Consider the following 11513-nt stretch of genomic DNA (forward strand, 5'->3'; position numbering starts at 1 on the left):
CGCTAACAACAGTGACAGGGGCTAGCGTTAGCCTACAGTTAGCTAGCTGGTTAAACACGTTAATTCTGCGGTGAGTGGTAGGGACATGTTTTAACCAGTAAAACGGTACTTACATTTATGCATAAAAATGTCAGCAATGCCACACTAATCACGTAACTGCTAAACGTCATGTTAAAAACGCGAAACACTACTTGGCTCCTCGGTTAAAAATACATGTAAACACATTAAGTCAGTCGAGCCAGCTACAGGCTAACGTTAGGCTCAGTGGTTTGAGCTAGCCTCGTATTAGAAAGTCGCTGGGGCTTCTGACAGCGGCTTTCATCTGCAACCAGTACGCAGTGTCGAAAGGCACACACATAGATCAGTTGGTCCCCTGAAACACTGAAGACTTTCATTTACTAAACGAGGGAGGTGTTTGTTCGCTTCCACTGTTATAATCCCCGGGCAGTTTATTTGTCATTCGGATCTTAACATTAATGCAGAAGGTTCAAGAAAACAGTTTGCGCCAGCACCACGGTTTCAATCACAGCCGCGGCACCGCTGTCGTTAGCTCGGCACCCAGCATCAGTTAACATGACGGTTTAATTACCTGCAAGCTGTCTCCTGAGTAACAACGCTGACTGAGGCTCTGTCATACTTTAACCAATGTAATGCAGCTATGTTCGATGTTAATATTTCGCGGTAACAGCGTTAATTTAACGTTCACCTAACAGGACTCTGTTCCTTCTATTTTCCGTTTAGCATTCCCGTCATTATTCTTCTTCGCCGCCTTCCCCTGCCGCTATCGTTTCTTCTTCGTTGATTTTTTGGGGGAGCTTCACGTCCTCAGTGATGCATTACTCCCACCTTCTGGATAGGGTTTTACTTGCAGTGTTCATATTATTATTACAATTATTATTTTTGTTGTTGGCGTGATTTTATTTTTCATGCACTATTGAAATTATCATATTTCATTTTCACATTTCTCTCAATTGCTTCCAGGGTTTACCTTTTACCCCTGCACCTCATGTTAATTTGTACATTATAATAATAATAATGGATTGGATTTATATAGCGCTTTTCAAGGCACCCAAAGCGCTTTACAATGCCATTATGCATTCACGCTCACATTCATACACTGGTGGAGGCAAGCTACGGTTGTAGCCACAGCTGCCCTGGGGCAGACTGACAGAGGCGAGGCTGCCATATCGCGCCATCGGCCCCTCTGGCCAACACTAGTAGTCGGTAGGGTAAAGTGTCTTGCCCAAGGACACAACGACCAGGACAGAAAGGCCGGGGATCGAACCGGCGACCTTCCGGTTACAGGTGCGCTTCCCAACCCCCTGATCCATGGTCGCCCCAATCATATCTACAGCATATCTACATTATGCTACATGTAGATAGATACTTTAAAAGTGCCAGAGGTACATAGTGAGGGCTTTTTACTGTACAAAAATGTTTTATGTAAAAATAAAATTTAAAATGAGGTTAATGACTGTCTGGTATGTGAAAATGAAATGAAGGCAACAGAATGCTGAAACTACAGTGAATATATTCCTTATGACAAACCTTCAATCAATGTATCACTATAAAAATACTGCAGGAATTTTGCATCAGGCTTCAACATAGCTTGATATCAATTTCTGATTTTCTTGTTGATAAACACTTTTCAAATAAAAAGTGGAAACAATAGATTTAAATGGCATTTTATTGTGAGACAGCTCATAAGAATTATTAAAACACGGAATAAATAAATAAATTATTTTAAGACAATAAAAAGGATAAGCAAAGCAGTAACATCTTCTCATCTTTTACTGCATGTTGTTAGTGGACATATTGTCATCTAAAGAAAAAGTGAAGAAAGATCTGACACTCTGATTGACTTACAGCCATTTCTCACTTGTGTGAGGAGCGGGGCAGGAAGTTGATTTCTAGATAAGAGTCAGCACTTCCAAGCAGAGGGGACCACATACGTGACACATGCTGTACTTGATCTAATGAGACTTGAAAGTAAACAGATGCTTCTGTGACTCCACAGTTAAATGTAGGCGATTATAAAAAAAACCCTTCATATTCAGTATGACTGCACCAGTAAACTGGTAGAGTTTCATGTCAGTAAGCCTGGTGTTTTAGGGCCCTTTAAGGCATCCTATTGCTGTCAAAGGCATCGTCTTATATGTCTTAACCTCAGATGAAAAACCCCAAAAAGCTTTACATACTTTAACCCTTTCATGTTTTCTTGTATTTGTGTCAGTGTTGATGGTATACTTGCACATAAACCTCTACATACACATCAGTGTCCACCTAAGTGGGCATGTAAACAACTCTTTGACAAGTACATGTTTAAAAAATGAAGTTCAAAAATCTTTTTTTCATGCATAAAGAAGAATAAAAATACTTAAGAAAAAAATCCTGAGTGAGGTTGTCATCATTCATGCATGAAAGGGTTAAAGGGTTTTAATGGCTCATATTATTATTTTTTTTAAAATATTCTTTATTTCTTTATTTTTACATGTACATGACCCTAATGTCACACTGAACAATAGCTTGTAGAGCAGTGGCTTTGATGAGTCACTGAAAACTGAAACCAAAGCGAGTGTTTTCTTTATGTTAAAAAATAACCCTCTCTTGGTTCTAAGATAACAGATGAAATGCAAAGGTCTGATAGGGCAAGTGTTTCCAAAGCAGAGCAGGACCACTTATTAATCACTCTCTCTTCTGAAATTCGATGGCACGTTGCATATGGCAGATTAGCTACTAACGTAACTAATCCATTTGAGTATAAGGCTGTTGACGGTGAATCAGACTAGTAAAAAGTAAAATAATTACATTTTATTGCTTTATTTTGTGCTAAGTGTAAGAAATACTAAAAAGAGGAACAAAAGGTGCAAAATGTCAATGACGTCTGGCTTATCTGCACCATTGCTTCACCAAGACAGATATGTGTGTGAAACCCTGCAGGACCAACCCTCAGTGGGCTGGCCCCGTCACTAACTTAATATAACTCGAGTCGTCCCAAAACTGAGGTCCTTGTTAGTGTCTTCATGCCTCAGAGCCATTCAGAGTCACATTGTTCTCTCGAAGTTGCACATCTGTAGGAATGAGATAGAGGATTTAAAGTAAAACTAAAAAACGAAACATCCACATCAGCAAGTCGGTGAGTTCACCTGTAATTCACATTTTGCATGGTTTAAAAATACCCGTCTGATGGGAACACAGCTGCATTGTAAGATTACAGCTGTGCTGCACTATGTTGTTTTGGGAGAGAAGATTTCATAAACAGTGCTCTTAGTGTCGTCCCTCACTCTAGTTGGGCTGAAATATCTGAGGCGCACTGTTGCAGACGCCAAGGTTATATTTTTATATGCTTCTAATCGCTGTGTCTATTTTCTACATATGCATAAACTTCCTATAATTAAAAGATGCTTTAACCTTTCTTTCGTGGTTTTTAAGAACTGTGAAATAAAAAAAGCAGCATTTAGAGAACAACCTTCTTCTTCTTCTTTCGGTGTTATTTTGACACTGTTGCAAAAACATCTTCTTAGTTGTGTAATGTCCCTTTCTGTCATAAGGGCTATTTCTAAAGTCTTTCTACAGGCCGCATGAATCAACTTTGCTGAAAGCTGGATCGCTTGAACCCCAAAACAGTGACAGTGACTTAGTGAAAGCAGGAGCTGTGTGTCTACACTATATTGCAAATTTTGTCACCGAGCTCTGTGGAGCATCTGTGCACGAGTTTTAACATTAAGCCAAATATTTCAGCTGAAGGGAGAGCTGCTCGCGATGGAGCCAAGGGCGTCAGTGACATCCTTCAAGGACATCTCAGTACGTCGATGGAGCCTGCGTTCCAGCTGCAGTCTACCTTATGGCTCTTTCGCAAACAGCCTTGCGTCTCTCACACCCGATGCTGAGGAGAAACCTGCCATATCGCCCAAGCGCGCCTATGTCACCATGGTTGTGCTTTGCTACATCAACTTGCTCAACTACATGGAGCGGTACACAATAGCAGGTTGGATGATTTCTTTGTCAGCACACACTATTTACTGCTTCCAGTTAGGCAGGGCTTACACTGAATGGTATTTCTGGCCTTACAGGTGTCCTTAAAGATATTCAAACATTCTTTCATATAAACGACAGCACGGCTGGACTTCTGCAGACAGGTATGATGAAGCATCTGTTTAACAAACACACAGAAGCGTTGATGGAGATCAACTTTGTTTTGCTTTCTTTGTTTTTAATGCAAGTGCATGGCAGACCCATGTGTAGTCAAGTGTACATACAATCAGGCACCTAATTAAGCGGCGCTGTGTTTGGATACGGGAGCTTTCACTGATTGTTGTGTGTTTACTGTAAATGAATGATGTCATTGAAAAGGAATAATTGATTCCATCAATTCATTTTCAGTTTTCATCTGCAGTTTTCTCCTTTTGGCCCCTCTCTTCGGTTACCTTGGCGACCGCTACAATCGCAAATACATCATGATTGGTGGCTTGAGTGTCTGGCTTTTGACTGCAACCGCCAGCTCTTTTGTCAATAAATCGGTGAGTGAGGAGTATTTTACAAGGAATAACAAAGTAACACAACTTGGCTTTGCTACGTGTTCACTTTCCTCCCTGCGTTGTTCTAATTCATCACACGTCTGTTGGAAATGCCCCCGAATTTCAGCATTTGACTCAGTGTTTGTGGTTCAGGGTAGTTTTCCATAAAACCTTCATATTACAGCTACGTTGGCAAGAACAAGCATCTTAACCCTTTGTAGATACACTGAGTGGACCCAAAATATTATCTCATTTTCATTCAAGTCACAAAATAGACAGAAGAGATGTGTTTAAGGTAATAACATGAAAAACTCCAAATTAAAATAGTTTGTGTCTGTTGATCAGACCACAAATTGAAGAGCATGAATTTTTCTTACCAAACTCCATCAGCTGAGTCGTATTCTTATGAGGCATTAGATTCTCTCAGAATCTGAAAGTCTGAGCCTGCTAACCTGTACCCTGTCAGACAATGTGAACTGTTAAACTAAAGGAATGAACATTTTGTCTTCATTAGGTGTTAAAAAACTTTGCAGTGATTCATTTATTAATGTGCCAGAAATGTTATTGTTATCTGGCTCTATAGAAACATATAGCTGTCTCATCTGCATAACCATGCTGACAAATGTTAAGCTATCTGATGAGGTTTCATCAGATCGAGACGTCTGAGAAGAAAAGTCACGAGAGTTTGAAACCTGGTCTGCACAGGTTATGCAGAGTTTCCTGATTTAAACACTGGAAAAACCAGCCCAGCGCTCGAGACCGTGAACGAGCATTTTATAGTCTGTGGTATCAAAGGCTTCAGTGAAGTAAAATGAGGACAGCACAATAAGAACCTTATTAAGTTAGTTTGAGGTGACCAAACTATGTGTGTGAGGAGGCTCTCTGCACTCTGATTTGCTCTGTAATCACACTGGAAACTATCAAGCAATTCGTTTTTGCATCAGTGCAGCTTTTTCTACAAAACAGTTTGGTCTGTAATTTCCCAAATGTTTGTGTTTGTGTATTCATATTTGATATCCTTAGAAGTGGTTTAACTGAAGCCACTTGGAAGGAGAGACTCATCCATCACATTTAACTGTAGTTTTGACAGGCGCAGAAATCCAGTTACGAGTTTCAGGGAGTGGGAGCTGTAAAACTCAGTGGGGTCTGAGATCATTTCCCCATGTTTTTGATGAAAATGTATCAGAGGTTTGTTGCACCCTATCTGCAGACTGATTCTGCTGATGACTCATCATGCGTGTAACCATGTGCGGTTGACAAAAAAACATGTTGAATGTTTGATGTTTTTGTCTTGATCTATGCAGCAATTCTGGCTTCTCGCCCTGCTGCGAGGCTTGGTCGGGACCGGAGAAGCCAGCTATTCCACCGTCGCTCCGACCATCATAAGCGATCTCTTTACTGGGGGCAAAAGGAGCATCATGATCTGCATCTTCTACATCTTTATCCCTGTCGGAAGGTAAACAGGGTTTTTTTCTTTTTGCACGCTTGAACAATTTCATTCAAATGATGCGCTGCTGCACTGCAACGTAGCTGAAAGTAGCTCAAATATTCTGTTGCCGAGGTTAATGTTTGGTAGATTTGTTCTCATCACAGTTGTTTGGTGTGCAGAGCAGGTGTTGCAATGAGTGATGACACAGCAGTGACTCTAGATTTAGGTGTCAGTACGTTATCGCTCGCCCCCCTCCCCCGTCTTAATCTTTCACTTGTTAAGATGTCATATGGTGATACGAGCTTGTTTGTGCAACATGATCACACTATCACATGTTTGCAGTGGTCTTGGGTATATAACAGGGCAAGGCTTTGCATCTCTCACAGGGGACTGGCACTGGGCTCTGAGGGTGAGAACATTTTTCTTATCTATAATGCAGAAGTGTGACTTGATACAAAGTGATACTGGATTATTTGCCTCTGTTCTCAGATCACACCCATCATGGGCGCGGTGGGACTCATTTTGATGATCATTTTATGCCCCAACCCGCCGAGAGGTGCTGCAGAAACCCACGGAGAGGGGGTGACGGAGCAGAGCTCTTACTTGGAGGATGTCAAATATCTTCTGAAAAAGTATGATTTATACTTTACCCTTGCAAGAGTAAAAAAAACCCAAACAAATGGTGTTTGTTTCTAAACAATCTTGTCTTCTTGGTTCTCTGACCTTAGTAAAAGTTACGTGTGGTCATCGTTGGGCGTGACGGCCCTGGCCTTCCTCACCGGGGCGCTGGCTTTCTGGCTGCCTATCTTTTTGTCCCGAGCTCGGGACAATCAGAAACTCAGCGACAAACTAAGTGACTCCTCGGACAGGTATAGCATGACCTTTTCCCCGCGTCGCTTATTTGCTCCAGCCTGAATCAGTGCAGAGTTCTGACCGTACTGTGTGCTCTCTTCTGCTTCCTGTGCAGTTACATCTTTGGTGCCGTAACGGTGGCCACGGGCATTCTGGGCGGGGCTCTCGGCACTACTTTATCCAGACTGTTTAGGGACAAGGTGCCAAATGCTGATCCACTCATCTGCGCCGTGGGCATGCTTGGATCAGTGCCGTGCCTCTTTATCACCATCTTTTTGGCATCAGCAAGCATTCCTGGCACTTACGTAAGACAGACTTTGGAGCTATCCTCTGGCTGAGTATACCTCGAGGTGGTGACGTTGCTGGTTAGTCACTGAGTGCACCGCTTTAGTTCAAACTGTGATATTTAGGACACAACATTAAGAAGACTGAGCATCCTTTAATGGTTCATCTGACAAAATTCTCTTCAGATGGTTTGGAGTTTGTCCTGGTCCACTTGTAGTGATGCAACATGGAGCAATAGGTCTGAACGTCAAATAAAGCCTCCTTTTTCTTCTTTAATTTAAATTCTAGTCACGATGTCAAAGGTTCACATTCAGAGTAGAGCAGTTAAAGGCATCGGTTGAAATAAAATGACTGAAAAATGAAAGAAGCAGTGACTGTTTGTCTTGAATGTCTCGTTTCAGGTGTTCATTTTCTTGGGCGAGCTGCTGCTCTCATTGAACTGGGCTGTCTTGGCTGACATACTGCTGGTGAGCATCAATTCTGACAGTAAAAACCTCAAAGTGTCGGCTCAAATGTGACATGTCACTTTTTCTCGTGCTTCCCACTTCAGTATGTTGTCATACCAACAAGGAGGGCGACAGCGGAGGCTCTACAGATTACAGTCGGACATCTCCTGGGTGATGCTGGGAGCCCTTACTTAATAGGAGTGGTAAGAAAGAAGTAAGCTTTAGGAAATCATCTCAGGTTCTGTCACTGATCACTAACGCCGATTTCATACCTGTACTGGTGTAGGTCTCTGATGCTATATACTCAGGTAACACTGAGAAATTTGACAGTTTGAAGTACAGCCTGCTGCTCTGCCCCGTGGTCGGGATTGTCGGGGGAGTGTTTTTCTTCATTACTGCCATCTATATTGCTGAAGACAGGAAAGCAGTGCAGCAGCTGCTTGGAGGTAATATAACACAAAAGACACAAACACCAGAAACTAAATGTTGACACGGCCTCCGAGTTTTAATTTGTGCAAAAGACGCACAAAAAGTTGTCATTTCTTTTGTAACATACATGCTTGTGTCCGTGTGTCTGAACAGTGGTCCTCTATTCAACTCACTATCTTCAGATAGCTCCTGTCCTCACACAGTTACGAGCAAATTCCCCCTCATCTGCACACATGCACCAATAACACACTGGCACTCTGGTTCTCTGGCAACTCAGAGGAAGAAATGGGCCACAGCTGATAAAGGACACATTGTGATCCTCGTTTGGGTCTCATTCTTTCCATTCTGCTGCGCTGCCAAAGGGTCAAAAAGCCAGCTGTGTCAGCTCACTTAGTGCTGTGGTTTATCTTCTCAGATCCTTCACCAACCAGTGTGTGCAAGTGCTGCTTGCTTAATTTAAAGTTTTTCAAACGTGTGTGTGTGTGTTTACGTTACCAGAGGAACCCCAACCACCGCAGCATCCTGCACCTGAGCCCTCGGTGGAGCTGAGCAACAGGGGAAATGTGTAATCTCTTGCAAAACGACTGCAATGCAATGAATGTAAAGTTAAGTTATAAACCACAGTTACGAAGACCAAATGGCTTTCAGTCTGTACAGTGTTTAATACCCTTTAATTTTACCTTTTAATACCATTTCTTTAACTGTTTTTTGTTTTAAGAGAATTCATTTCAGTTTTCACCTCAGTGTAATCTCACAACAGAAGTTTGTCTTTTAACATGATCACATTGTTACCTCACAGGACTGTGCAGAAGACTTGAAACATGGATGCAGTTGTGTTTTTTCACTGTAATTGTTGTTGGTTATATTTCTATTAAATCTTCAAGCAAAAACTGCTCTCGGGTGTTGCGGAGTTACTCTCGTGTGCTTCAGTCTGCCGGTCGAACTAAAATAATAAACTGACACTAAAATCTCAGTATTTCAAAGTTAAAGAAGACATGTATCATTGACAATACTTCCAAGTATCATCACTAAAGTGACTCACTTACTTTTAATGCAAAAGAAAAGTATATGTGGTTTGTACGGTGAAGCTTAGCTGCTCAACTCTGCATTCTGTCTACTGGCCAGCAGGGGGCGACTTGATATGACTAAGTTAAACAGTGAAAATGATATGAAAGTATAGAGTGCAAAATGTGCTGTCGTCTGTGTTATTAACAAGTTAGTACCATCAGTGTCTTGTGTTGTTTCTCAGTCAGAGTCGACCCTCATCTGGTTTAAAGAAGAAAAGCAACAACAACATGCTGACAGCCACAATGCTCAAACCAAGACTTCAGGACACGCCATCGCTTATATACAGTTTGATAGTATGGTCCAGTGGAGGAATAAATGGATGAGTGGTTTAATAAAGGACAGAAGCAGAAAACACAAAACTCTGTCATAAAGTATTCTCTGCTTTAAAAAACAAAGAAAAAAGCAAAACAAAAATGTTTGGATGCCTTTCAGAGAAAACTGTTTCTGTCTGACATGCAGCAGAATCGAAGTAGGAGACTGAAATAATAAGTATGGAGAACTTGGTGTTGTTCTGTAAGGCCATTATCCATTTAGTTTTTTGTTCTTGATGACCGATGATGATATGACTCTCCTTTTGCTGATGTCCATCTGTGGAAGAGCTCCAAAAATATGCCCAAGTATTCACAGCGAGTATCGTCACATTAACCTTTCTATCAGTGAATAGCCTGACCAGCATGCAGCTGCTCCTCTGGCACTAATGAGGACCAGAAATGAGACCATAAAATAAGCGCACGGCGGATTTAAAGATGGAGGAACAACATCCAGGCTGAATGGTAAATGGCCTGTATTTGTATAGCGCTTTACTAGTCCCTATGGACCCCAAAGCGCTTTACACAACCAGTCATCCACCCATTCACACACTGGTGATGGCAGCTACATTGTAGCCACAGCCACCCTGGGGCGCACTGACAGAGGCGAGGCTGCCGGACACTGGCGCCACCGGGCCCTCTGACCACCACCAGTAGGCAACGGGTGAAGTGTCTTGCCCAAGGACACAACGACCGAGACTGTCCAAGGCGGCAACCTTCCGATTACAAGGCGAACTCCCAACTCTTGAGCCACGATCGCCCCACAGAATGCATTGTAAAAACATCAATACTGTGACAGCTTTGGTTGTTTAACAAAAAGCTTTCCAGTGTTTGTCCACTAGATGGCACCTCTGTATTATTCTTAAAAACGCTCCCAGGAGGCTCTCGGGTCTCTTCCATCAGTGGGGCAGTATGGATTTAGCAGATGTTCACTGAGACCTCGTGTAGACCTGGCGTGGAAGTGTTCATCTCTGAGCGCACATAGTGAGCAGATTTACTGTGGGGCAGAAATGTTATATGTAATGATGCAACTGTGAGTAAACAACCATGTTGTTGGGAAACATTTGTAAGTCAGTGTGTCACCCAGCCTGGCAAAGTTTTCTTTAAGGTTAATATAATCATATTGACAATGTGAATTCAGAGCAAACAAAGAGGACTGGGCACCGACCAGGTAACCAAACTGGTCAGATTCCAGTCCACTTGAGAATCCACAGCATGTCCAACCCAACAATGCAGAGGACCCAAATACGTCTGTGTCCAGGGACCACAGGACACCTTCAATGTCCCAGCTCCATCTCAACAAGCACCTGCTGTTTGGTCCCACAAGAGGGAGCTACACAACAGTGGTTTCAATGGTTTAAATGGTTTTAATGATGCAGCTGTTGGTGTATATGTGCAACTACACAGATAGTTCACTAATTCACTTTTGGTGATATTTGTGTTTTGTTTGCATAGTTAATGTGTCAGGCCTCTACTGCACAGTTCAGCAGTGTAATACAAACCCACACACAGTACTTGTATAGCCATAGCACTGCAGTCCTCTACATTACCTAATAGACATACATACATACAAGTTATCTATCAATATATATTTATGCGATATACGAACATGACAAACATATTTTTCATCCCGAACCGGTCGCAGCAGATGGCCCCGCCCCTCCCTGAGCCTGGTTCTGTCGGAGATTTCTTCCTGTTAAAAGGGAGTTTTTCCTTCCCACTGTTGCCAAAGTGCTTGCTCATAGGGGGTCATATGATTGTTGGGGTTTTCTCTGTATCTATTATTGTATGATCTACTGTGCACTATAAACCGCCTTGAGGCGACTGCTGTTGTGATGTGGCGCTATATAAATAAAATTGAATTGAATTGAATTGAATCAAATTGAACTGAATTAAATAGAGTTGAGTTGAGTTGAGTTGAGTTGAATCCGCCGTGCTGCAGCCTTCCTGTGTGGAGTTAGCACTATGTGTGCATGCATTCTCCCCGGGTACCACAGCTTCCTCCACAGTGTGAGGGCATGCATGTTTGGTTAATTGGTGATGCTAAGCTGCTGGGAATAGCTGGATGTAGCTGATAAAATGAGAATGGTTGTCCGTCTCTGCCTGTCACAGTTGGGATAGGCTCCAGGCCCTCTGTGACTGAGACGTGGATAAGCAGAAAACATATTTCAACACAAAG

The 11513-nt window shown here is 42.3% G+C and overlaps 2 protein-coding genes across 3 annotated transcripts in view; one reads left to right on the plus strand and one right to left on the minus strand.

Moving 5' to 3' along the window:
- Positions 1-808, minus strand: part of ube2g1a (ubiquitin-conjugating enzyme E2G 1a (UBC7 homolog, yeast)) — a 5439-nt gene extending 4631 nt beyond the window's left edge. The window contains exon 1 of the mRNA XM_031748091.2: positions 590-808. Coding sequence (XP_031603951.1) covers positions 590-635 — 46 coding nt within the window. The 5' untranslated portion in view covers positions 636-808. The remainder of the gene's footprint in view (positions 1-589) is intronic.
- The window catches only part of spns3 (spinster homolog 3 (Drosophila)), a 16035-nt gene extending 7184 nt beyond the window's left edge, over positions 1-8851 (plus strand). Inside the window, exons 1-13 of one of the 2 annotated variants that reach the window (XM_031748154.2) lie at positions 2767-3136; positions 3742-3988; positions 4074-4139; positions 4384-4520; positions 5822-5973; positions 6289-6355; positions 6436-6578; positions 6675-6815; positions 6914-7103; positions 7485-7550; positions 7634-7732; positions 7816-7975; positions 8457-8851. In XM_031748154.2, coding sequence (XP_031604014.1) covers positions 3763-3988; positions 4074-4139; positions 4384-4520; positions 5822-5973; positions 6289-6355; positions 6436-6578; positions 6675-6815; positions 6914-7103; positions 7485-7550; positions 7634-7732; positions 7816-7975; positions 8457-8527 — 1518 coding nt within the window. In that variant the 5' untranslated portion in view covers positions 2767-3136; positions 3742-3762 and the 3' untranslated portion in view covers positions 8528-8851. Of the gene's footprint in view, positions 1-2766; positions 3137-3741; positions 3989-4073; positions 4140-4383; positions 4521-5821; positions 5974-6288; positions 6356-6435; positions 6579-6674; positions 6816-6913; positions 7104-7484; positions 7551-7633; positions 7733-7815; positions 7976-8456 lie in introns of those variants that run through there. The other variant, XM_039618207.1, reaches the window with a different exon arrangement.
- Positions 8852-11513: the final 2662 nt, after the last annotated feature.

This window comes from Oreochromis aureus, linkage group 10 (assembly GCF_013358895.1).
Source record: "Oreochromis aureus strain Israel breed Guangdong linkage group 10, ZZ_aureus, whole genome shotgun sequence".
In the NCBI taxonomy this organism is placed as follows: Eukaryota; Metazoa; Chordata; class Actinopteri; order Cichliformes; family Cichlidae; genus Oreochromis; species Oreochromis aureus.